The following is a 26,961-nucleotide window of genomic DNA, read 5'->3' as shown; positions in this document are numbered from 1 at the left end:
TCCACATCAGTGAAGCTTACTCTGTCCGTCATAAAAATTATTTAACCATTTTCTTAAAAACTCTCCTAAGATGTATTGCCTTTTCCCTATATTTTAAACAGAAGATTATTGAACAAAATTTAATATTGTCTTTGATTTTATCTCTACTATTTTCAAGTTAGATATGAATGACAATAGGTTGGAATATCTGTAGGTCAGTGAACCTCAGTGATGAGATTTTATACAGCAAAAGGGAACATGTGAAAAGCAAGAGTTAGAGAAACAGGAAAAAATTAGTTAAAACATATAAAAATGAAAAGGACACAAATATCAAAACACAGAAAAAAGATAAGCATTCCAGGATCTCTGAAAATAAGAAGCAACCAGGGTATCAAACAGATCACAGAAGAATGAGGCAGGTTGTTGCCAGGTCAGAAATGAAACCAGAGTCAACATCATTGGTGGTAAGTCAACCTGATATCATGTATCCCACGATACGATGTCATGAGGAGAGCACCTCATCTCTATGTTAATCTTCCCTAAAATTCACTGAACATGAGAAAATATCGACAAATCCAAATCGAGAGGTGTTCTACAAAGTACCTGACCTCCTCAGAACTGTCAAGGTCATGAAATTCCAGGAAAGACTGAGAAACAGAGCAAAGGAGCCTGAGAGGGGGGCATGCTGGGTAGTATCATGGATTGGATCCCGGAACAAAATGGACAGTAGAAGAAAAGCTGGTTGAAATCCAGAAATCCAAATAAAGCAGTTTCCTTACTAGTAATGTATGAATATTAATTTCTTGTATTTAATAAATATAATGTATCCATGTAGTTATGTAAGAGCTAACATTACAGGAAACTGAGTGAACAGTATATATGGGAACTCTGTAGTCTTTCAGCAATTTTTCTGTATATCTAAAATTCTTCCAAAATTTCAAAAGTTAATTTTTAAAAAAGAAAAACCAGACATAAATTGAGAAAAGAAGCAAAACAGGCATATGGCAAATATAAAGCAGAAGCACCAAAGAGAAAATCCTAATCCTGAAACATCAGAGCATCCTACTTTTAAAATTTGCATTGGTGACACTAGCTCCTTAGTGAGCCTGATCTGAATGTGATAACTGAACACAGATGCTTGAGCATCTTTATTTTTTTATTTTTATTTTTTATTTATTTATTTATTTATTTGTGACAGAGTTTCCCTCTTGTTGCTCAGGTTGGAGTGCAATGGTGCCATCTCAGCTCATAGCAAATTTTGCCTCCTGGGTTCAAGTGATTCTCCTGCCTCAGCCTCCCAAGGAGCTGGGATTACAGGTATGTGCCACAACGTCCAGTTGATTTTGTATTTTTAGAAGAGACGGTGTTCCTCCATGCTGGTCAGGCTGGTCTCAAACTACCAACCTTAGGTGATCCGCCCGCCTCAGCCTCCCAAAGTGCTGGGATTACAGGCGTGAGCCACCGTGCCCGGCCCCATCTTTATCTTCTTTTAAGGTAGATTTGATGTGCAAGCAGTTTCCCTGAGCAGTTCTTAGATGAATATTTTTCTCAAAACCAAAACTTAGTAACCATTATTAGTATCCCAGATAATACTTCTTTTAGCTATACTTTCACTATGGGTGTTATCATGAAATACCTTTGATTTGCAGGCTATATAGAGAAGTTTAGGTAGATCTTTAAAGAGTGTAGAGGAGTTGATTAATGGAGGCCATAATTTACTAAACAATTATGGTAAATTTGTGTTTGCCTCCTCAACAAAGAGGTACCAAAACAGTGAGCAGATAAGCACATGTCAAACAGAGAATCTAGGAGAGAAAACTAGAATTTCAGCAGGGAAGGGACAGGGAACCTCTGAGGCCTGGAAGGAAAGGGAAGCAAAGAAGCAGCTGGGCTGGCCAGGATCGGCTGAGAGCCAGGAGAAGTCCCCATTGTAGAGAAGAAGCCAGCGAGAGGTATTCCACGGTCCAGGGTCCCTCCACGAATGCCTGCAATAGAAGCCACAGGGGAGCCCCTGAGCCTTCACGGGCCCTGCCTAGCTGCACTCCTGGTGACTGAATTGTTTCAGAGGGAATTCACACTGAGTCCCACTCACCCTTCGATACCCAAGCAGAGGCAGCACAGCCCTATGTTGAAAGACCAGCCCCAGCAGATTGCATCCTGCCCTGGGACCCAGCAGACCCATTTCCACAGCCCTGGAGCCCTGCTGACATCCCCCCATGTCCACCCACAGGGCTGTTGCAGCGCAATGCCAGCTGAACAAGTGGGGCACCTGGGTCCCCAGCACTCTAGCCCACAAAGTGTACTACGCCCCAGAGAAGGGGTGATGTAGCACATTGGGAAGACTGCCCCCAGGACAAAGGGAGATGAAGCATGCACTCCCCAGAGCCTGAGAGCCACATGCCTGGGGCTGCCAACACTGACAGCAACCCCACACGCTCCCAGCAGCAGGGCCACAGCATGGTTGCATGGGCCTTCAGTAAGCCTGAGGACCGGCCCGTTCAAACGCAGTCCTTGGGCCTGAGGGCAAGCTCAGGCCACCGCAACACCACTGGTGCCTACATGCACTATCCAGGGATCTGATATCTGGCCAGCCCCATCTGCTACCAGCACCAGTGCCCATGCATGCCTCCCAGGGGCCTGGAAAATGGCCCACCTAGCCTGCCACAACCCCGACCAGTGCCCACCCACATGCACCAGCCAGGAGCCTGGAAACTGGCTGACCTAACCTACTGCCACCACTAATGGTGTTCACATGCACCACCAGACAGCCTGAGGACTGGCCCACTACTGCCACTGCCACTGCTGGTGTCACACACTGCCCAGGGCCCAAGGCCCCATCCACCTGACCTGCCACTGCCACCACTGTGGACTGGCTTGCCTGGTTCCCCCATCCCCAGTAAAGCCTCGCCACAGTCCCCAGTCACAAACATAGCCTAATCTACTGGGAAACTCACAGACATCACTGATGTTGATTATAGTTGAAGAAATCATGTAGATATTACATCTCTGCACATGACAACAATATCTGCTTCTGATGTGAGTCTCAAGAAGCTTCCAACCGTGGTGGAAGGCACAGGGGAGCAGATCACATGATGAGAGAGAAAGAAAGAGAGAGGGGGAGGTGCCAGGTCTCAACGAATAGATCAAGAATTCACTAATTACCATGAGGATGCCATTAAGCCATTTGTGAGGGACATCATGACCCAAACACCTCCAATAAGGCCCCACCTCCACCACTGGGGTCCAGTTTCAACATGGGGTTTGGGAGAACAAACATCCAAACAATGGCATGGTCAGAAAAAAAAATATTTGAACAAATAATGGCCAAAACCATCCAAAATTTGAGGGAAAACATTAGTCCACACATCTAAAATCTCAGTCAACCTCAAGTAGAAAAAAAATACAAGAAGATACACACCAAGATACATCATTTAATATGTTGAAAGTCAAACATAAAGAGAAAATCTTGAAAATACCAAGAAAATAACTCATCATGTACAAGGAAGCTGCATTAATACAATTAGTGGCAGATTGTTCATTTGTAATAATGTAGGCCAGAAGGCAGTGAAGACATAAAAAGTGCTGAAAGAAAAAAAAAAATCTATCAACTAACAATTTTATATCCAGCAAAATCTGTTTTTAAAATGGTGAAATAAAGTCCTGTCTTACAAGAAATACTGAAGAAATTTATTTAGGCTAATAGGAAATAACACCAGATGGTAACTCAAAAAGCAGGTTAATGTGTGAGCTAACATAAAAGACTTTAATAGTTTTTCTAATTTCTCCTTTCAATGTCTTTAAAAGATATAGCACTGTGAAAAAGCAATAATTATGATGATATATATTTGAGTTTAAAAAATATGGATGTAATAATGTGACAAGAACAGTACAGAGAAGAAAGAATTCCATTATATTGGAGCAAAGTTTCTATATTTTATCAGAAATAAGTATTAATCTAAAGTAAATCATGATATTTAAGATATATTATAATACCTGGATCACCACAAAGAAAATAAGTAGTAAAAATAGCAAAATATTGAGTACAAATTCAACCATATAAATACCTATATTTGATGCAAATGATCTAGAAATCCAAACCAAAAAGTAGAGACAGATTGGTACAATGTATTAAAAACTAACCTCCAATTGGGCCAGGCGCAGTGGCTCATGCCTGTAATCCCAGCACTTTGGGAGGCCGAGGCAGGCAGATCACCTGAGGTCGGGAGTTCAAGACCAGCCTGACCAACATGGAGAAACCCTGTCTCTACTAAAAATACAAAATTAGCCAGGTGTGATGGTGCACGCCTGTAATCCCAGCTACTCAGGAGGCTGAGACAGGAGAATCACTTGAACCTGGGAGGCAGAGGTTGCAGTGAGCCGAGATCGCACCACTACACTCCAGCCTGGGCAAGAAGAGCAAAACTCCATCTCAAAAAATAAAAAGTAAAAAATAACCTCCAATTACATGCTGTCTACAAGGGAAACACCTTACATTCAACACCCAAATAGGTTGAAAATAAAAGAATGGAAATAAATATATTGTAAATAGTAACCATAAAAAAAAAGTTATATTAATATCAGACAATATAGGCTTAAAGACAAGAAATATTGCCAGAAAGAAAGAAGGACGTTTCACAAAAGTAAAATCATCGCTGTATCCCAAAGACATAAAAATTATAAGTGCACACACATTAAACACCAAGCCTCAAAATACATGAAAGAACGACTGACAGAATTGAAAGAAGAAATAGACAATTCAATAATCATATTTGGAAACTTAAGCACTCCACTCAACAATAATGGAGAGAACAACTAGACAAAAAATCAACAAGCACAAAAAAAATCTTTGAATGAAACTACTGAGGGTCTCATTCTGTCACCCAGACTGGAGTGCTGTGGCACAATCTCAGCTCACTGCAGGCTCTACCTTCTGGACTCAAGTGATACTCCCACCTCAGCCTCCCAGCTAGTTGGGACTTCAGGCATGTGCCACCATGGCTGGATTTTTTTTTTTTTTTTTTTTTTTTGTAGAGATGAGATCTCATTATGTTGCCTAGGCTGGTCTCAAACTCCTGGCCTCAAGAGATCCTCCTGGCTGGGCGTGGTGGCTCATGCCTGTAATCCCAGCACTTTGGGAGGCTGAGGTGGGCGGATCATGAGGTCAGGAGATCGAGACCATCCTGGCTAACACGGTAAAAACCCCCTCTGTACTAAAAATACAAAAAATTAGGGCATGGTGGTGGGTGCCTGTAGTCCCAGCTACTTGGGAGGCTAAGACAGGAGAACGGTGTGAACCCAGGAGACAGAGCTTGCAGTGAGCCAAGATCATGCCCACTGCACTCCAGCCTGTGTGACAGAGCAAGACTCTGTTTCAACAACAACCAAAAAAAGATCTGCCTGCCTCAGATCCCAAAAGTGCCAGGATGATAGGCATGATAAATGAAACTATTAGCCAACACAAGCTACCTGACTAACCCAACAACTGCAGAATTCATATTCTTTTTAGTGCATAATTAATATTCTTCACGATTTACCATATTCTAGGCCACAAAAAAGTCTCAAAAAATAAAACTGAAGTCACAAAAGTACACTTTTTGCTTCAATTGAATTAAATTAGAATGAACAAGAGAAAAAATCTAGGAAATCCTCAAAAATTTGAAAATTTAAAAACATACTTCTAAATAACCCATGAATCAAAAAAATTGCAAAGACAACTAGAAAATATTTTAACGAAAACAAAAACACCCCATAGTGTAATTTATGGAATCCAGATAAAGCAATGCTTGTAGAGAAAAGTGTGGCTTTAGGTATCTATGTAGAAAGAAAAGAAAAGAAGAGAAGAGGAAGGTATCAAATCAATAACTTAAATTTCCACCTTAAGACATTTAAACAATGATAACAAATTAACCAAAAGCAAGCAGAAATAGCAACAAAAAAAAAAATTAAAGCATAAATAAATGAAAACAGACAAACAAAGAAAATCAATGAAACAAGATTATTCTTTGAAAAGATCAACAAAATGGACAAACCCTTAACTAGACTGACCAAGAAAAATAATATAAAAGACACAAATTACCAAAATAAGAAATAAAAAGGTACTTCTCTACTGTCCCTTAGAAATTTAAAGTATTATAAGAAAATGTAGGCAGGCAGATCACTTGAGGTCAGGAGTTCAAGACCAGCTGGGTCAACATGGTGAAGCCCCATCTCTACTAAAAATACAAAAATTAGCAGAGCATGGTGGCAGGCACCTGTAATCCCAGCTACTTGGGAGGATGAGGCAGGAGAATCACTTGAACCTGGGAGGCAGAGGTTACAGTGAGCCAAGATTGTGCCACTGCACTACAACCTGGGTGACAGAGTGAGACTCTGTCTTCAAAAAAAAAAAAAAAAAGGAAATGTGATGTACAATTTTATGCCAACATATTGGATAACTTAGATAAAATGAATACATTTCTAAAAAGAAACAAGTTACCAAAACCGAATAAAATCCAAATAGACCTATAACAAAGATTACACTAGTAATTACAAGTCTTCCCAAAAAGAAAGGCCAAGGTGCAGATGAATTTAATGGTGAATGCTATCAGATGTTTAAAGAAATAATATGAATCCATTCACAATTCTTTCAAAATATAGAGAAGAAATATTTCTAAATGTATTCTATGAGGTTGGAATTATGCTGGCTATACAATTATACAATAATTAAATCTAGACATTATAAAAAACAAACTATAGACCAATAACTCTCTTGAATAAAGATACAAAACTCCCTAATGAAATATTAGCAGACAAATTCCAGTGATATGTAAAAAGAATTATACACCATTTATCACAGAAATGCAAGAATGGTTTAACATCCAAAAATTAATTCATATAGTACACCACATCAATAAACTAAAGGAAGAAAAACACATGATCATTACAATAAATGTAGAAAAAGCATTTGACAAAACCTAATAAACATTCACAATAAAATTTGACAAATTTGGAATAGAAGGGAACCTCTTGAACATGATAAAGGCCTTTACAAAAACCTCACTAGTTAAAAACAAATTCAGTGTTAAAAGACTGACTACTTTCTCCCAAGATAGAAACAAAGCAGAAATGTCCCCCCTTACCATTTCCATTCAATAAACTAAAGACATCTAGAAAGAAAAGAAATGAAGCATAAAACAGGATAATGCCATATTTACAGTGGCATGATCCTGTTTGTAGAAACTCCCAAAGAATGCACCAAAAAAAAAGACCAAAAAAAAAAAAAACCAGAAACAATGAACAAATTAGGTAAGGTGGAAAGACACATGATTAATAAATAAAAATCAATTTGTATGTGTATTTTCATATATTGGAAACAAACAATCTGCAAAATCAAATTAAAGGAGCATTTCAATTCACAATAGCAAGAAAAATAATAAAATACTTGATGATAAATTTACCAAAACAAGTTGAGATCCTCCTGTACACTGAAAATTACCCAATGAAGAACCGAGTACCTTTAGGATGAAGAACTGAGCATTCCCAGTCAGGGGATATTGGAGGCCAATATTCAACATTCTTATAGAAAAGAATTTCCAACCTAGAATTTCATATCCAGCCAAACTAAGTTTCATAAGTGAAGGAGATATAAGATCCTTTCCAGATAAGCAAATGCTGAGGGAAATCATCACCACCAGGCCTATCTTGTAATAATGCCTGAAGGAAGCACTAAATTTGGAAATGAAAAACTGTTACCAGCCACTACAAAAACATTGAAGTACACAGACCAGGGACACTATGAAGCAACTGCATAAACAAGTTTGCAAAATAATCAGCTAGCATCATGCTGACAAGATCAAATTCACACATAACAATACTAACGTTAAATGTTAATGGGCTAAATGTCCCAATTAAAAGACACAGAATGGCAAGCTGGATAAAGAGCCAAGACCCATCAGTATGCTGTCTTTAAGAGACCTATCTCAAGTGCAAAGACACATAGGCTCAAAATGAAGGGATGGAGGAACATTTACCAAGCAAACAGAAAACAGAAAAGAGCAGAGGTTACAAACCTAGTTTCTGACAAAACAGACTATAAACCAACAAAGATAAAAAATAACAAAGAAGGGCATTACATGAAGGTCAAGGGTTGAATTCAACAAGAAGAGTTAACTATCCTAAACACATATGCACCCAATACAGGTACAACCAGATTCATAAAGCAAGATCTTAGAGACCTATAAGGAGACTTAGACTCCCACAAAATAATAGTGGGAGACTTTAACACCACACTGTCAATATTAGACAGATCATCAAAACGGAAAATTAACAAAGATATATGGGACCTGAACTCAGCTCTTGATAAAGTGGACCTGATAGACATCTACAGAAATCTCAAGATTAAGAAATTCTGTCAAAACCACACAAGTATATGGACATTGAACAACCTGTTCCTGAATAACTGTTGTGAAAATAATCAAATTAAAGTGGAAACCAAGAAGTTACTTGAAACTAATGAGAACAAAGAGACAGCATACCGGAATCTCTGGGATGCAGCTAAAACAATGTTAAGAGGGAAATGCATAGCACTAAATGCCCACATCAAAAAGCTAGAAAGATCTCAAGTTAACAACCTAACATCACAACAAAAAGAACTAGAGAACTAAGAGCAAACAAACCCCAAAGCTAGAAGAAGGCAAGAAATAACCAAGGTCAGAGCAGAACTGAAGGAGATAGAGATATGAAAAATCCTTCAAAAAATCAATAAATCCAGGAGCTGGTTTTTGGGGGGAAAAAAAAGATACTATAGATAGACCAGTAGCTTGACTAATAAAAAAGAAAATAGAGAAGATTCAAATAAACACAATCAGAAATGATATGGGGGATATGGGGAATATCACCACTGATCCCACAGAAATACAAACAACCGTCAGAGAATACTATAAACACCTCTACACAAATAAACTAGAAAATCTAGAAGAAATGGAAAAACTCCTGGACACATACACCCTCTCAAGACTGAATCAGGAAGAAACTGAATCCCTGAATAGACCAATAACAAGTTCTGAAATTGAGGCAGAAATAAATAGCCTACCAACCAAAAAAAAAGCCCAGGACCAGATGGAATCACAGCTGAATTCTACCAGAGGTAGAAAGAAGAGCTGGTACCATTTCTACTGAAACTATTCTAAACAGTTGAAAAGAAAGGGACACCTCCCTAACTTATTTTATGAGGCCAGTATCATCCTGATACCAAAATCTGGCAGAGATACAACAAAAAAAGAAAACTTCAGGCCAATATCCCTGATGAACATCAGTGTAAAAATCCTGAATAAAATACTGACAAACTGAATCCACTGCATATCCAAAAGCTTATTCACCAGCATCAAGTAGGCTTCATCCCCAGGATGCAAGGTTGGTTCAATACATGCAAATCAATAAATGTAATTCATCACATAAACAGAACTAAAGACAAAAACCACAGGATTATCTCAACATATGCAGAAAAGGTCTTTGATAAAATTCAATATTGCTTCATATTAAAAACCCTCAGTAAACTAGGTATTGAAAGAACATACCTCAAAATAATAAGAACCAAATATGACAAACCTACAGTCAGTATTATACTAAATGGCCAAAAGCTGGAAGCTTTTCCCTTGCAAACTGACACAGGACAAGGATGCACTCTCTCACTCCAATTCAATATAGTACTGGAAGCTCTGGCCAGGGCAATCAGGCAAGAAAAACAAATAAAGGATGTTCAAATAGGAAGAGAGGAAGTCAAATTGTCTTTAAGATGACATGATCCTATATCTAGAAAACCCCATCCTCTCAGCCCAAAAGCTTCTTAAGCTAATAAGCAACTTCAGCAAAGTATCAGGATACAAAATCAATGTGCAAAAATCACCAGCATTCCTATACACCAACGAAAGGCAAGCAGAGAACCAAGTCATCACTTAACTCCCATTCACAATTGCTACAAAAAGAATAAAATACCTAGGAATACCGCTAACGAGGGATGTGAAGGACCTCTTCAAGGAGAACTACAAACCACTGCTCAAATAAATCAGAAAGGACACAAATGACTGGAAAAACATTCCATGCTCATGGATAGGAAGAATCAATATCATGAAATGGTCATACTAATTTATGGCCTACATAAAGTAATTTATAGATTCCATGTTATTTCCATTAAACTACCATTGACATTCTTCACAGAGTTAGAAAAAAAACTATTTTAAGATTCATATGGAACCAAAAAAGAGCCCAAAGAGCCCAAATAGCCAAGAACTGAACTCAGCTCTGGATCAAGAGCTGAGCAAGAAGAAAGAAGCTGGAGGCATCATGCTACCTGACCTCAAACTACTATAAGGCTACAGTAACCAAAACAGCATGTTACTGGTACAAGAACAGACACATTGACGAATGGAACAGAATAAAGAACTCAGAAATAAGACTGTACGCCTACAACCATCCGATCTTTGACAAACCTGACAAAAACAAGCAATGGGGAAAGGATTTCCTATATAATAAGTGGTGCTGAGAGAACTGGCAAGTCATATGCAAAAAATTTAACCTGGACCCCTTCCTTACACCTGATACAAAAGTTAATTCAAGATGGATTAAAGACTTAAATGTAAAACCCAAAATAATAAAAACTCTGTAAGAAAATCTAAGCAATACCACTCAGGAGAGAGGTATGAATAAAGATTTCATGATGAAAACACCAAAAGCAATTGCAACAAAAATTGACAAATGGGATCTAATTAAACTAAAAAGCTTCTGCAGGGCAAAAGAATCATCAGAATGAACAGACAACCCACGGAATGGGAGAAAACTTTTGCAATCTACTCACTGTACACTAAAAATTACCAGATGAAGAATCAAGTACCCCCAGGATGAAGAACTCATTCTAGCACCAATTCCAAGTTCAAAATCCCATCTAAATATCACTTAAATCAGGTATGGTTGAGATTCAAGTTATGATTCGTCCTGAGGCAAAATTCCTCTCCAGTTGTGAACCTGTGAAACCAGACAAGTTATGTGCTTCCAAAGTACAACAGTAGGACAGGCACAGAATAGCTATTCCCATGCCAACAAGGAGAAATCAGAAAAAAAGAAAGGGGTGACAATCCCAATAAAGTCCAAAACTTAGCAAGACAAATTCCATTAGATCTTAAGGTTCAAGAATACTCTTCTTTGACAGGATGCTCTACCCTGCTGGGCCCACTTGGACAGCAGCTCTCCCATGGCCCAAGGGACTGGCCCCATCCCTTCAGCTCTGTAAAGCGGCCCTGACCCCACAGCTCTGGGTGACAGCCTTGTTCCTGGTGTAATAAACAGTGACATCCTAGTCTACTGAAACCAAGGAGGTGGCCCCACTCTCTGAAACCAAAGAGAATGCAGCCTTGCCTCCCGGGCCTGTAGCAGGGGTGGCAGCCCTGATGATCTCTATATTGCTTTCAGGGTCATTCTTCTCTTTTTCTTTTTTTATTATACTTTAAGTTCTGGGGTTCATCTGCAGAATGTGCAGGTTTGTTACATAGGTATACATGTGCCATGGTGGTTTGCTGCACCCATCAACCTGTCATCTACATTAGGTATTTATCCTAATGCTCTCCCTCCCTTAGCCCCCCACCCGCTGACCGGCCCCAGTGTATGATATCCCCCTCTCTGTGTCCATGTGTTCTCATTGTTCAGCTCCCACTTATGAGTGAGAACATGCGGTGTTTGTGAAGGATGATGCATGTTTGAAGCCAGACAACTCTATTGTCCTATCCTGTAGAATCCTAGAATTTAACAGCCTTCCTTCATTCTATCCAATTTTCTCTGTTCCCTTTAGTTCCAGCTGGCAGTGTTTCTGCTGATGTAATCCCATCTCTGATCCTGGCTTCAGCTGACATGGCAGATTAAATTATTGGGAATCTTTTTATTGCCTGACTGTCCAGCTACACCTTTGGTGTTCTTTCCAAAACATGATTTCGCATTTTAAAAAATACAAAGTAGGCTGAAAATTTCTCAAATCTTCATGTTCTTGCTCCTTTTTGCTTAATAATTCCTTCCATTTACCTCTCTCCTCTTGCATTCTGCATTTTACTATAAGCGGTGATGACAAAACAAGCCTCATCTTCAGCATTTTGCTTAGAAATCTCCCAGGCTAAATAACCAAGGCTGTCCCCCACAATTTCTACCTTCTACAAAAAACTAAAACACAATTCAGCCAAGTTCTTTGCCACTTTTTAACAAGGATCTCTTTCCTCCAGTCTCCAATAACATTTCTCATTTCCGTCTGTGACCTCACCAGAAACACTTTTTGTCATTGTTGTTGTTGAGACAGAGTCTTGCTCTGTCACCCAGGCTGAAGTGCAGTGGCTCAATCTCGGCTCACTGCAAACTCCACCTCCTGGATTCAAGCAATTCTCCTGCCTCAGCCTCCCGAGTAACTGGGACTACAGGTGCCTGCCACCACCTCAGGCTAATTTTTGTATTTTTAGTAGAGAAGGGGTTTCACCATGTTAGCCAGGTTGGTTTTGAACTCCTGACCTCAGGTAATCAGCCTTCCAAAGTGCTGGGATTACAGGTGTGAGCCACCATGCCCAGCCTAGAAACACCTTTAATGTTCATATTTCTACCAATTCTATTCTGTTCATAATTATATATATATATTCTCCAAGACTATAAAAGCTTTCTCTATAAGTCTTTTCTTTCTGATCCTTCATTAGAATTACCTTTAGCATCCATATTCCTACCAGCCATTCCTTCAAGGCAATCTAGGCTTTTTCTTAGCATGTACTTCACCAGTCTTCTAGCCTCTACTCTTCACTCAGTTCCAAATTCACTTCAACATTTTTAGGTATTTGTGAAAGCAGCACCCCACTTCACAATACCAAAATCTGATTACTCTGCTCAGGTTACCCAAACAAAATGCCACAGACGAGGCGGCTTAAACAACAAAAATGTATTTTCTCACAGTTATGGAGGCTGGAAGCCCAAGATAAAGGTGCCAACAGGGCTGATTTCTGGTGAGGCCTCTCCTCTTGGCTTCCAGACAGCTGCCTTCTTGTTGTATCCTTCCATGACCGTCACTTGTATGCATGAACCCCTAGTATATTTCCTCTTCTTGTAAGTACACCAGTCCTATTAGATTAATTAAATCCCAGCCTCATGACCCCATATAACTTTAATTATGTCCATAAGGCCCTTGATCTCATGTAACCTTAATTACCTCCATAAGGCCCTATCTCCAAATATAGTCACATTAGGGGTTAGGGATTCCACATATGAACTTTGAGGGGCCATAGTTCAGTCCATAACAGAGTTCTTAGATGCAAAACCAAAAACAAGATCCATTTTTAAAAATTTGATAAATTGAATGTCATCAAAATTGAAAATGTTTGTGTTTCAGAAAATACCACTGAGAAAAATGAAAAAGCAAGCCAGAAATTGGGAGAAAATAATTCCAAATGAGATATCTGATGGTGAACTTGTGTCCAGAATATATTATGAATTCATAGAACTCAAAAATAAATAAACAACTAAATTTTAAAATAGGAGAATAATTTGAGTAGACATCCCACAGAAAATACATATAAATGGCTATTAGGCTCCTTAAAAATACTCAACATAATTATTCATTAAAGAAATGCAAATAGAAGCCACAATTACATACCACTACACTCCCACTACAATAGCTTTAATCCAAAAGACAGAAGACGTCAAATGTTCACAAGTATGTGAAAAAACTGGAACACTCAAAAATTGCTGATGTGACATGTAAATTGGTACAGTCACTGTGGAAAACAGTGTAGCAGTTTCTAAAAATGTTAAACACAAACTTACCATGTGCCCAGCAATGTCACTCCTAAGAATCTACCCAAGGGAAAATACATGTCCATACGTGAGTGCTCATAAAAGAATTATTCATAATACTCAATATCGGAAAACAATCCAAAATCCATCAACTGGAGAATGAGAATGGATAAGCAAAATGTGGTATATCCACATTTAAGAAATAAAAATTCATAACCTGATAAATGCTACAAAATGGATAATCCTAAGTGAAAAAAAGTCTAATACAAAAGCTTACATATTGCATGTTGCCATTTATATAAAATGCCCCTAAAGAGGCAAATACATAGAGACAGACAACAGATCAGCGGTTGCCAAGGGCTGGAGAAGAACTACAAATGTGCACAAGGGATCTTTTTAGGGTTGATAGCAACATTCTACAATTGGACTGTGGTAATGTTTGCACAATTCTATTTATGTACTGCTGTAATCATTGTTGAGCTGGATACTTAAAATGGGTGAATTCGGTGGTGGTGTAAATTGCACCTCAACAAAACCGTTAAAAATAGAATGTTACAAGCCGGGCGCGGTGGCTCAAGCCTGTAATCCCAGCACTTTGGGAGGCCGAGGCGGGCGGATCACGAGGTCAGGAGATCGAGACCATCCTGGCTAACACGGTGAAACCCCGTCTCTACTAAAAATACAAAAAACTAGCCGGGCGCGGTGGCGAGCGCCTGTAGTCCCAGCTACTCGGAGGCTGAGGCGGGAGAATGGCGGGAACCCGGGAGGCGGAGCTTGCAGTGAGCCGAGATCGTGCCACTGCACTCCAGCCTGGGCGACACAGCGAGACTCCGTCTCAAAAAAAAAAAAAAAAAAAAATAGAATGTTACCAAAAGATTGGTCACTTACAAGCAAATCTTGCTTAATCATATTTCTTTTTTTTAAATCGCCTAAGACACCTAGCATACAGCTATGCACATGACAAGTCTAGAGAAATAGTTGCTAAATAAATCAAAGAACAAAATAAAGTATTTCCCTTTCTAATAAAAATAGTAGAATAAAAGGTTTCTTGTCTGAGAATTGTTAGATGTAGAGGTGGAGGTTGAGAAAGAGGCTTTATTGAAAAGAAATTGTCTTAGACATTTTGGAGAAAATTATTCTCTTTGTGCTGATGTCCTAGATATCACTCAGATAAAACACTTAATTCTACATTCTCTTCTATACGTAAACTTAAAAAAAAATTTACCATAAGAAAATGACAAACGTTAAAAAAATACAGAACATTCTAATTTACCTATTTGCTTTTACCATCAAAGCTTTTAATTCCTATCAGTAGAAATACAAGAGATATTATATTCATATTAAAATGGGCTTGACATATTTCATAGCTATATAATAAAAATAAGAAATTTCATATAAACATTTAGGTTGTGAAAAAATATCTCTTACGTATTCTATTTCTGAACTGTCACTTGTATTTGTTTCGATTTTCTCTGGAATAACGATTTGTAGAAGTGAATTTTGAAAACCTAAAGAGATTTAAAAAAAAGTTAGTACCCTTGCCTTAAATTTGACTAAATATCTGTTCAACTTCTTTCATAAAGATTACTTCTTGTGCAGGTATGGGTGGCTCATCACTCTGTACTTCTATATAAAGCTTGAAAACACTTACTTTGAAAAACAGACAAGGTACTTATGAAAGAACAAAAAAGGAGAAGGGAAGAGGTATTCAGCTGGCACGAAATGTGTGGTTCCTGAAGAAAACAGAAAATATACACCAAAAAAATCAAAGACGTACTTCAAAAAAATTTTCCTGAAATAAAAGATTCAAAACAATAGACTAGAAAGTATACTGTATTTCAGGAATAACTGATCATTACTTTAAACTGAAACATATATTCTACTGAAATTGTTGGGTTTCCAAGATAGAATTCCTTGAAAATATGATAGAAAGAAAAAAAGGAAAATCATGTTATGTATAAAGGGAGATAAGCAGGCTGGCTTGAGAATTTTTACAACAGTATTCAATGTTAAAAGACTAAAGAACAATATCTAAACAAGAACTTTAAGAAAAGACAGTGAAGACCCGATAAATGTATACCCAGCAAAAAGGCCATTAAATATAAAGGCAAAAGAGAGATATTTACAAGCAAAACTGAAAAAGAAAAAAAAGTTCACATGAGTCTATCACAAAAGTCAGAGACATTTCTCCCAATAAAAATATCAGCAGAGTTGTGGTAAAATGCCTAACAGTGAGAACAAAATAATCCTAACTATAGACTAAAGGCTAAAACAACTGTAAGAATCATAGTTATATAACAGATGCAAATGTTAAAAGCTCTGGTTACATAAACATAATATATACAACTTCAGTAACTGTAGCAGAAGAAAAGGAAGATCATATAAGCGTACTGATTTCCTTAAATCTGCTTAACAGGGCCAGGTGCAGTGGCTCACGCCTGTAATCCCAGCACTTTGGGTGGCTGAGGCAGGTGGATCAGGAGGTCAGGAGTTCCAGACCAGCCTGGCCAACATGGTGAAACCCCGTCTCTACTAAAAATACAAAAATTGGCCAGGTGGCATGCACCTGTAGTCCCAGCTACTCGTGAGGCTGAGGCAGGAGAGTTACTTGAACCTGGAGGTGGAGGTTGCAGCGAGCCGAGATCACGCCACTGCACTCCAGCCTGGGTGCCAAAGTGATACTCTGTCTCAAAAAAAAGAAAAAAAAATCTGCTTAACAGTGTGATCCAAAAAATGTGACTTAAACCTAAAAACAAGCAGTAGAAGTAGAAACTGTTCAGTGACATAAAGGTACAGAAAAATTAAGATTAAAAGTAACCATAGTTGGCCAGACACGGTGGTTCACACCTGTAATCCCAGCACTTAGGGAGGCCAAGGCAGGTGGATCACCTAAGGTCAAGAGTTCAGCCTGGGCAACACAGTGAAACCCCATCTCTACTAAAAATACAAAAATTAGCTGAGTGTGGTGGCTCATGCTTGTAATCCCAGCTACTTGGAAGGCAGGAGAATCGCTTGAACCCAGCAGGCAGAGATTATCGTGAGCCAAGGTCATGCCACTGCACTCCAGACTGGCAACACAGAAAGACTCTGTCTCAAAAAAAAAAAAAAATTACCATAATCATTAAATGCCACAACTAACATCATACTGAATGGGGAAAAGTTGAAAGCCTTTCCTCTAAGAACTAGAACAAGACAAGGATGCCCACTCTCACCACTCCCATTCAACATAGCACTGGAAGTACTAGCCAGAGCAATCAGGCAAGAGAAAGAAATAAAAGGTATCCAAATAGGAAGAGAAGAAGTCAAACTATCTCTCTTCACAGATAACATGATTCTATACCTAGAAAACCCTTCAGTTTCTGCCCAAAGTCTCCTAGATCGGATAAGCAACTTCAGTAAAGTTTCAGGATACAAAATCAATGTACAAAAATCACTAGCATTTCTATACATCAGCAACAGCCAAGCCGAGAGCCAAATCAAGAACACGATCCCATCCAAAATAGCCACAAAAAGAACGAAATACATAGGAATACAGCTAACCATGGAGGTGAAAGATCTCTACAAGGAGAACTACAAAACACTGCTCAAAGAAATCAGAGATGACACAAACAAATGAAAAAACATTCCATACTCATGGATAGGAAGAATCAATATTGTTAAAAGGCTCATATTGCTCAAAGCAATGTACATATTCAGGGCTATTCCTATCAAACCAACAATAGTTTTTCACAGAATTAGAAAAAACTATTCTAAAATTCATATGGAACCAAAAAAGAGCCCAAATAGCCAAAGCAATCCTAAGCAAAAAGAAGAAAGCAAGAGGCCTCCCACTACCTGTCTTCAAACTACATACTACAAGGCTACAGTAACCAAAGCAGGATGGTACTGGTACAAAAACAAACACATAGACCAATGGAACAGGTTAGAAAACTCAGAAATAAAACCACACACCTATAACCATCTAATCTTTGACAGTCAACAATAACAAGCAATGGGGAAAGGACTCTCTATCCAATAAATGGTGCCGGGATAATGGGCTACTCATATGCAGAAGACTGAAACTGAACATTTTGCCATATTCAATAATCAATGCAAGATGGATTAAAGACCTAAATGTAAAACTTAAAACTATAAATACCTTAGAAGAAAACCCAGGACATGCCATTCTAGACATCTTTGACTTGGCAAAGGTTTCATGATGAGGACTCCAAAAGCAATTGCAACAAAAACAAAAGATGAGAAGTGGGACTTCATTAAACTAAAGAACTTCTGCACAGCAAAAGAAATTACCAACCAAGTAAACAGGCAACCTGCAGAATGCAGAAAATATCCACAAACTATGCCAACAAAGGTCTAATATCTGGACTCTATAAAGAGCTTAAACAATTCAACAAGCAAAAAACAACCCCATTAAAAAATGGGCCAGTGACATGAATAGATGTTTCTCAAAATAAAACATACATGTGGCCAACAAGCATATGAAAAACTTATCATTAGAAAAATGAAAGTCAAAACAACAGTGACATATCATCTCACACCAATCAGAATGACTTATTAAAAAGTCAAAAAATAATAGATGTTGGCAAGGTTGCAGAGGGAAGAGAATGCTTATACACTGCTGGCAAGAATGTAAATTAGTTCATCCACTGTGAAAAGCAGTATGATTTCTCAAGGAACCTAAAACAGAACTCCCATTTGACCCAGCAGTCCCATTACAGAGTATATACCCAAGGGAATATAAATCGTTCTACCATAAAGACACATGCACACATAAATTCATTGCAGCACTTTTCACAATAGCAAAGACATGGAATCAACCTAGATATCCATCAGTAGTGGACTGGAAAAAGAAAATGTTGTATATATACACCATGGAATACTATACAGCCATAAAAAATGAAATCATGTCCTTTGCAGCCACATGGGTGCAGCTGGAGGCTACTATCCCAAACAAATTAACACAGGAACAGAAAACCAAATACCACATATTCTCACTTTTGAGTGGAGGCTAAACATCGAGTACACATGGATGCAAAGAGTGGCACAATAGAACCAGAACTTACTTAAAGGTGGAGGATGGGAGGCGGGAGAGAACTGAAAAACTACTTCTCAGATACTATGCTCACTACCTGGGTAATGAAATCATTTGTACACAGAACCCCAGTGACACACAATTTAACCCATATAACAAATCTGCACATGTACCTCCGAACCTAAAATTAAAGTTGGAAGAAAAAATAAAACTTATAAAACATTTTTTAAACATGATTCCTTGCTTTGACTGGGAATCATGGAATTCTGAAGTGGCAGACAATGGATGTCAGACACTTGACTCTCAGAGACAGGGGAGCACAATTACCAGAAGAAGCCACAAGGACAGTGTGAAAAACAAAATGCTTTCACCTGCAGAGGTCCTTGGTAGTATCTAACTGATCGCAGAGTCCCTAGAAATGAAACTAGATGAGCAGGCTAATCAAGAAAATTCTAGCTTGTGGTGCACAGAAACTGATGCAGTCACCACAAGGACTCACAGCCTCTTCCCTGGTTCCTATACCTGACCCAGTTCAAAGGCTTGCAGCCTTTTCATTGAGGAGTGAGAGTCCTCTTTAGGAAGGACCTTGCCATGCAACCACAGGAATGTGCTACGAATCTTTCCCTGCAGCCTCCTCCATAGTGTCCTGTGTCCTTTTACCATGATGACTGTGCCCTGGGGAGGGGAAATAGCCAGACTTTCAGGGAGTATTATTTACTGCCTCTGAACTAACACTAATCCTGAGGACTCAAAATACCAGCATGGTCCATTGATCAGAATAGGGACTTACATAGATCAAGGGATAAATTGTGACCTGGATCCATCAATGATGAACGAAATTATAGTTTTTGTGAAATGAAGTAGCTCGTTGAAATTAATGTCTCATTAGTTAGTTCATGTGAAACTACAGTTGATTAGTGAAAAAAATATAGATTCCAATGTGTTGATTTGTTCAAATCAACACGGCTCCCAATACCTAATATGCAGTTATTGACCTGGCAAATGTTATTTTCAATTGCAGTCAGCAATGGTGACAAATGCCTTTATCTGACAAGAGCAATAACACGTTTTTCACCACCTTTCCTTCAAGCTATCAACTGTCCTGTCATAGCACAGAGGGACACTGACCATTTTGATTTCCCATTAGAACATCATGCTGGTCAAGTTGCATGTGAAAGACATCATGCTAATATATTTAGTGAGCAAGAAGTAGCAAGTGCCCTAGATGTTTTAGTAAGATACATGTATGCCGGAATGTTGTAGAACCTATGGAGGTTTAAGGGATAGTTACAACCCTGATGTTTCTTGGGGTCCAGTGGTTGCAGCAGGCTGAGATATCCTGTACAAAGTGAGATGCTAGTGGCTACACTTTGCATAGCCCACCACAAAAAAAAGAGTCACAACGAGTGGCGGGCCTTTCTGAGTTTTTGAATTCAGAGATAATACACACTGTTTTGGGGTGTGAAAGCCTGAATCATTCATCGGGTGACTGGTAAAGCTGTCAAAATCGACTGGGATCCAGCGCAAGAGAAGACTCTGCAGCAAGTTCAAGATACAGATGGCACTGCCCTGCCGCTTCAGTGTTATGACACGGGACACCCTGCAGTACCCACTGTACTGACACTCATAATGTTACTCAGGTGGCTGCAGTCATCTGGCAGCTCGCCTAGGCCTGGAGAGACTAAGATGACCCCATTCATGTCTTTTGACTGAATGGCCTAGGTTGAGTCATCTCCATTTCACATACCCTCTTATCGTCCTAGTCTAGGATTCTCCATGTAGCAGTCAAGACAGTGCTTCAAGAGAGCAGAGAGGAAGCTGCAAGGCCTCTTGAGGCATAGACTTGGCAGTCTCACAACTCACTTCTACCACATTCAAATGGCCAGAGCAAGTCATGAGGCCAACCAGATTCAGAGAATGAAGAAATACATTCTACCTCTCAATGGGAGGAATGACAAAGAAATGTTGCAAAAAGGAAGCACACACAAGGATGGAGGAAGATTTAAGGCCATCGCCATCTTTGCAAACAATCAATTCAACACATGTGATATGGCTTTCCACTGTTACCAGTCTGTGCATTTCATCGTTAATTATTGGTGCCCACATCTCTATAAATAGTCCCATAGCTAAACTCTCTTTATTTAAACCCTTTCAGTGTATCCTCAGTGCCATGACAAGTCTCTAACTGAGACCTACCTGTGTACTTTGGGAGCGAGGGGGCGGTGATAGTTTAACGTCTACTACTACATTCATGATGTTCTAATAGGAAATCAAAACGGTCAGTGTCCCTCTGTGCTATGACAGGAGAGTTGACAGCTTGAAGGGAAGGTGGTGAAAAATGTATTATTCTTGTCAGATAAAGGCATTTGTCACCATTGCTGACTGGAATTGAAAATAACATTTGCCAGGTCAATAACTGCATATTAGGTATTGGGAGCCGTGTTGATTTGTTTCAACAAATCAACACATTGGAATCTATATTTTTTTCACTAATCAACTATAATTTCACATTAAATTTCGCATTTCAATTAAATGGGGGAATGATGTAATATCAGTATTCATTATCCATTTAGAAAAATACAAATATAGTTTCCTATCTAGCACCACAATGTGGATTATAAGACTTCATGTACAAAGTCACAAAACGATTAGAAAGACTGAAAGGCTAAATTTTCTAAAGTTGTAAAATAACTTTAAGAAAGTATGGGAAACCATTTGTTTTAATCATTGTACCAAGGGAAGCCTTAATAAGGAAAACAAAATGCAGAAGCCATAAGAAAGTGTTGATAAACTTAGCACAAAAATCAGGATATCACAAATAAAAAGATCAATAACACATTGAAGAAAACTTGTGCAAGATATAGAAAAAATAAAATGATTAATATCCAAAATATATAAAAATAGATGATATACATAAATGTATACAATATGCTTTCATCATTTATAATTTACTTCAAAAGGACCATACATATTTATATCTAAGTGTCTAGAGAAAAGTCCAGAAAGAGTACCATCAAACTGATAAAACAGTCGTTTTCTTTAAAAGTATAGTAAAATTGACAACCAGGAAAGATGGTAACGTATAGGGTAGCCTCTTTTACTTGATTTTGAATGTAATCACATATTACCAAATAAGAATTATTAACAAGTTTACAATTATTTTTAAAGTTCCAGGATTTGGATCCAGAAATCTGTATGTTTAGAAATATCCAGAGATTATTCTGATGCAAAGCCAAATTTGGCCTCAACTATCCCACTTTAGGAAAAGACTGATACATAAATGCATATGTCACTTCAAAAATCTAGTAGGTATCACAGTTTTTACACTAAATTTAGGCAAAGCCTCAGAATCATTTTCAACAAAACATTGTAGGTAGTCACTGCCACTCCATCAGATGTCAGCGTTTCCCAACGTGTTCTTTTCTTTTTCTTTTCTTTCTTTTCTTTTCTTTTTTTTTTTTTTTTTTTTGTTGTTGTTGTGTTGTTGAGACAGAATCTTGCTCTGTCGCCCAGGCTGGAGTGCGGTGGCATGATATTGGCTTACTGCAACCTCCGCCTCCCAGGTTTAAGTAATTCTCCTGCCTCAGCTGGGATTACAGGCATGTGTCCCCACGACCAGCTAATTTTTGTATTTTTTTGGTAGAGATGGGGTTTCACCATGTTGGCCAGGCTGGTCCTGAACTCCTGGCCTCAAGTGATCCACCCGCCTCGGCCTCCAAAAGTGCTGGGATTACAAGCGTAAGCCACCATTCCCAGCCTCTTCCCAATTTGTTCTATGTCAAGGCAATCCCAGTCAAAATTCCAGCAAGCTATTTTGTGGATATCAACCAACATATTCTACTGTATCACGAGGAGGTAAAAGACCCAGAATAGCCAATTCATTATTGGGGGATAACAAAGTCCAGAAGAGGAAATGGACATACCTATACCATTGGGCCTAACATTTTCCTTTGTAAGTACATATCCAAGAGAAATGAAAACATATGTCCACACAAAAACTGGTACATGAATGTTCCTAGCAGCATTATTCCTAACAGCCAAAAGTTGGAAACAATCAAATGTCCATCAACTGATGAATTGGTAAACAAACGGGTGAATATATACAATGAAATATTATTCAGTCACAAAAAGGAATGAAGTTCTAGTGCATTCTACAACAGAAATGAACCTTGAAAACCTTATGCAAGTGAAATAAGCCAGACAGAAAAGGTCACGTTTTGTATGATTCCATTTATACCCAGAATAGGTAAATCCAAAGGGACAGTGGTTGCCAGGTAAATCCAAAGCAGATCAGTGGCTGCCAGAGGCTGGAAGGAGGAGGACATGAGGAGTGATTGCTCAATGTGAAAATGCCATCCCCAAATTGCTGATTTGGGGACCATCAGCAGTTTGGAGTTGGCATTTTCCTTTGAAAGTTTAAATTCTCTCTTCTGAGTTATAATTAAAAAGACAGCCAGGATTTCTTGCACTTGTAGTTATGCATATAATTTATAATATGACAGCATTAATAACAGAAGTTCTCATTCATTGCTAGGGGGAATGCAAATGGTACAGCCACTTTGGAAGACAGTTTGGCAGTTTCTTTAAAAACTAAATATACGGCCGGGCGCGGTGGCTCAAGCCTGTAATCCCAGCACTTTGGGAGGCCAAGATGGGCGGATCACGAGGTCAGGAGATCGAGACCATCCTGGCTAACATGGTGAAATCTCGTCTCTACTAAAAATACAAAAAACTAGCCGGGCGAGGTGACGGGCGCCTGTAGTCCCAGCTACTCCGGAGGCTGAGGCAGGAGAATGGCATAAACCCGGGAGGCGGAGCTTGCAGTGAGCTGAGATCCGGCCACTGCACTCCAGCCCGGGCGACAGAGCAAGACTCCGTCTCAAAAAAAAAAAAAAAAAAAAACTAAATATACACTTATCATATGATCCAGCAATAGCATTTCTTGGTATTTACCCAAATGAGTTGAAAACTTATGTCCACACAAAAACCTGCACATAGATGTTTATAGAAGCTTTATTCATAACTGCCAAAGCTTAGAAGCAACCAAGATGTCATTTGGTAGGTAAATGGATAAATAAACTGTGGTAGACCCAGACAATTGAATATTATTCAGCACTGAAAATAAATAAGCGACCAGGCGCAGTGGCTCATACCTGTAATCCTAGCACTTTGGGAGGCCAAGGCAGGTGGATCACTTGAAGTCAGGAGTTCGAAACCAGCCTGCTCAACATACTGAAACCTCATCTCTACTAAAAATACAAAAAAATTAGCTGGGCATGGTAGCAGGCACCTGTAATCCCAGCTATTTGGGAGGCTGAGGCAGGAAAATTGCTTGAAACCAGGAGGCGGAGGTTGCAGTGAGCCAAGATCCTGCCACTGCATTCCAGCCTGGGCAACAGAGTAAGACTCCATCTCAAAAAAACAATTAAATAAATAAATAAGCTATCAAGCCAAGAAAAGGCATGGGAGAACCTTAAATGCACATTATTACGTAAAAAAAATTCCATCCAAAATGGCTACATATTATATGATTTCAAATACTTGACATTCTGGAAAAGGCAAAACTATGAGGACTAATGAGATGAGTCGTTGCCAGCGGCAGTGGGGAGGGAGGGATAAATAAGCAGAACACACGGGATTTGTAGGGCGGTGAAACTATTCTGTATAATACTACAATGGTGGATGCATGTCATTGTACATTTGTCAAAACCACAGAATGTGCAACGTGGAGAATGAACCCTAATGCAAACTGTGGACTTTGGATGATAATGATGTGTCAGTGCAGGCTCAGTTGTAACAAATGGATCCATGGTGCCAGATGTTGATAGTGGGAAAAATGCATATTTGGGAACAGGGGCTATATGGGAACTCTTTCAGCTCAATTATGCTATGAACCTAAAACTGCTCTAAAAAATAAAGTTTATTAATATTTTTAATTTAATTTTATTTTTTGAGATGGAATTTTGCTTTTGTCACCCAGGCTGGAGTGTGATGGTGCCATCTCAGCTCACTGCAACTCCCGCCTCCTGGGTTCAACCAATTCTCCTGACTCAGCTTCCTGAGTAGCTGGGATTACAGGCACGTGCCACCACATCTGTAATTTTTATATTTTTAGTAGAGACGGTCGGGGCTTCGCCATGTTGGCCAGGCTGGTCTCGAACTCCTGACATCAGGTGATCCACCCTCCTCAGCCTCCCAAAGTGCTGGGGTTACAGGCATGAGCTATTACGCCCAGCCCTATTAATATATATTTTTTTTTTTTTTTTTTTTTTTTTTTTTTGTTGAGACGGAGTCTCGCTCTGTCGCCCAGGCTGGAGTGCAGTGGCCGGATCTCAGCTCACTGCAAGCTCCGCCTCCCGGGTTTACGCCATTCTCTCGCCTCAGCCTCCCGAGTAGCTGGGACTACAGGCGCCCGCCATCTCGCCCGGCTAATTTTTTGTATTTTTTTTTTTTTAGTAGAGACGGGGTTTCACCGTGTTAGCCAGGATGGTCTCGATCTCCTGACCTCGTGATCCGCCCGTCTCGGCCTCCCAAAGTGCTGGGATTACAGGCTTGAGCCACCGCGCCCGGCCAATATTTTTTAAATGGTTAGATGGAAATTTTATTTTACATGTATTTTACAAAAATTTAAAAATTTTTAAAAAAATAATACATTCAAAAATACATGGATAACATACCAGAGTTCAAGATAGATAATGGATTAATACAGCATGTTAAGAAAAGTTCATTGATATGTTCTACATTGCAACTAAACTTCACCATTGCTCAACTTTTGTTGTAGTACACAAAGAATACCTTCAATGATCTGAATAAAAGGTATTAAGGTATTTCTTCCTTTTCCAACTATATAGGCTAGATTTTCTTCAGCTATTTCACACGAAATATACAGCAACAGATTGACTGCAGAAGCAGAAATGAGAAGTAGCTGTCTTCTATTAAAGCAGACATTAAAGAGATTCACAAAAATGTTGCTGTTCTCATATTTTTTGTTTTGGAAAATATAGTTATTTTTATTTTGAAAATGTGATACGTATGTTAACATGTAAAGGCATATTACTTTCCTTTTTTTTTTTTTTTTGAGACAGAGCCTCCCTCTGTCACCCAGGCTAGAGTGTAATGGCACGACCTGCTTCACTGCAATCTCCGCCTCCCGGGTTCAAGTAATTCTCCTGCCTCAGCCTCCTGAGTAGCTGGGATGAAGGCACGCACCACCACACCTGGCTAATTTTTTTTTTTATTTTAGTAGCGATGGGGTTTTGCCATGTTGGCCAGGCTGATCTAGAACTCCTGACCTCACTCAGGTGATCCACTTGCCTCAGCTTCCCAAAGTGCTGGGATTTCAGGCGTGAGCCACCACACCTGGCCATTACTTTCATTTTTAATGAATGAGATACACATTCTTACATTTCTACTTTAATTTCTAATATGTTAAACATTGATATAAATCCACATAAACAAAAGCTCTTTGAGAATCTCAATAATTGTTCATGTATAAGAGAGTTCTGAACCCAAAAACTTTGACAATCACTGCATTAAAGTCTTGTACGTTATGAACTGAATGTATCCCACAAAAATCTATGTTGAATCCCTAACCCCCAAGGTGACAGTATTTGGTTATGGTCTTTGGGAGGTAACCAGGGTTTCAGGCATAGAGCAGGACCCTCATGATGAGATTCGTGCCCTGATGAGACATCAGAGAATTTGCTCCTGCTCTCTCTTTCCTTGTACACAAAGAAAAGGTCCTGTGAGTATGCAGGGAGAAGGTAGCTGTTTACAAGCCAGGAAGAGAACCCTCACCCTGGTCTAACCAGGCTGACACCCTGGCCTTGACCACACCTCTGCTATGCTGTAGAGGTAATTGTGGCAGGATAGGAAGAAGAGTAGGAAGAGTTCTCAAAAATTTACAGTATCACCAGGGAGGCTTACATGCAAGTAAAATGTTCTGATATGCCCTGATTTTCCTCCTCTTATTACATACTATTCTGAATCTTGTCAGCCAGAGTCAGTACATGGCGTGTCTTACTTCCTCCCTCTCCACAGTGTTCCATTTGCATTGTTTGGAGGTAACCACAGTTTATTTAGCAGTTCTTTTACTAATGAACTTTTATAGTTTTTCAATCATTTTGCTGTTAAGTACTATATTAGTCAGCTCCCACTGCCATAAC

General features: G+C 39.1%; 1 protein-coding gene across 13 annotated transcripts in view; it reads right to left on the bottom strand.

Moving 5' to 3' along the window:
* Window positions 1–26,961, bottom strand: part of ADAM32 (ADAM metallopeptidase domain 32) — a 174,478-nt gene that overhangs the window by 145,735 nt on the left and 1,782 nt on the right. For all 13 annotated transcript variants that reach the window (XR_004441834.1, XM_033231805.1, XM_033231812.1 and 10 more), the window contains exon 2: window positions 15,193–15,272. Coding sequence is in view for 12 of the 13 variants with exons in the window: in XM_033231805.1 (XP_033087696.1) it covers window positions 15,193–15,272 (80 nt within the window). In the remaining variant the exon portion in view is untranslated. The remainder of the gene's footprint in view (window positions 1–15,192; window positions 15,273–26,961) is intronic.

The sequence above is a fragment of the Trachypithecus francoisi genome, unplaced genomic scaffold (genome assembly GCF_009764315.1).
Source record: "Trachypithecus francoisi isolate TF-2019V2 unplaced genomic scaffold, Tfra_2.0 Contig01440, whole genome shotgun sequence".
Taxonomy (NCBI): domain Eukaryota; kingdom Metazoa; phylum Chordata; class Mammalia; order Primates; family Cercopithecidae; genus Trachypithecus; species Trachypithecus francoisi.
This window is presented reverse-complemented; position numbering and strand designations above follow the sequence as displayed.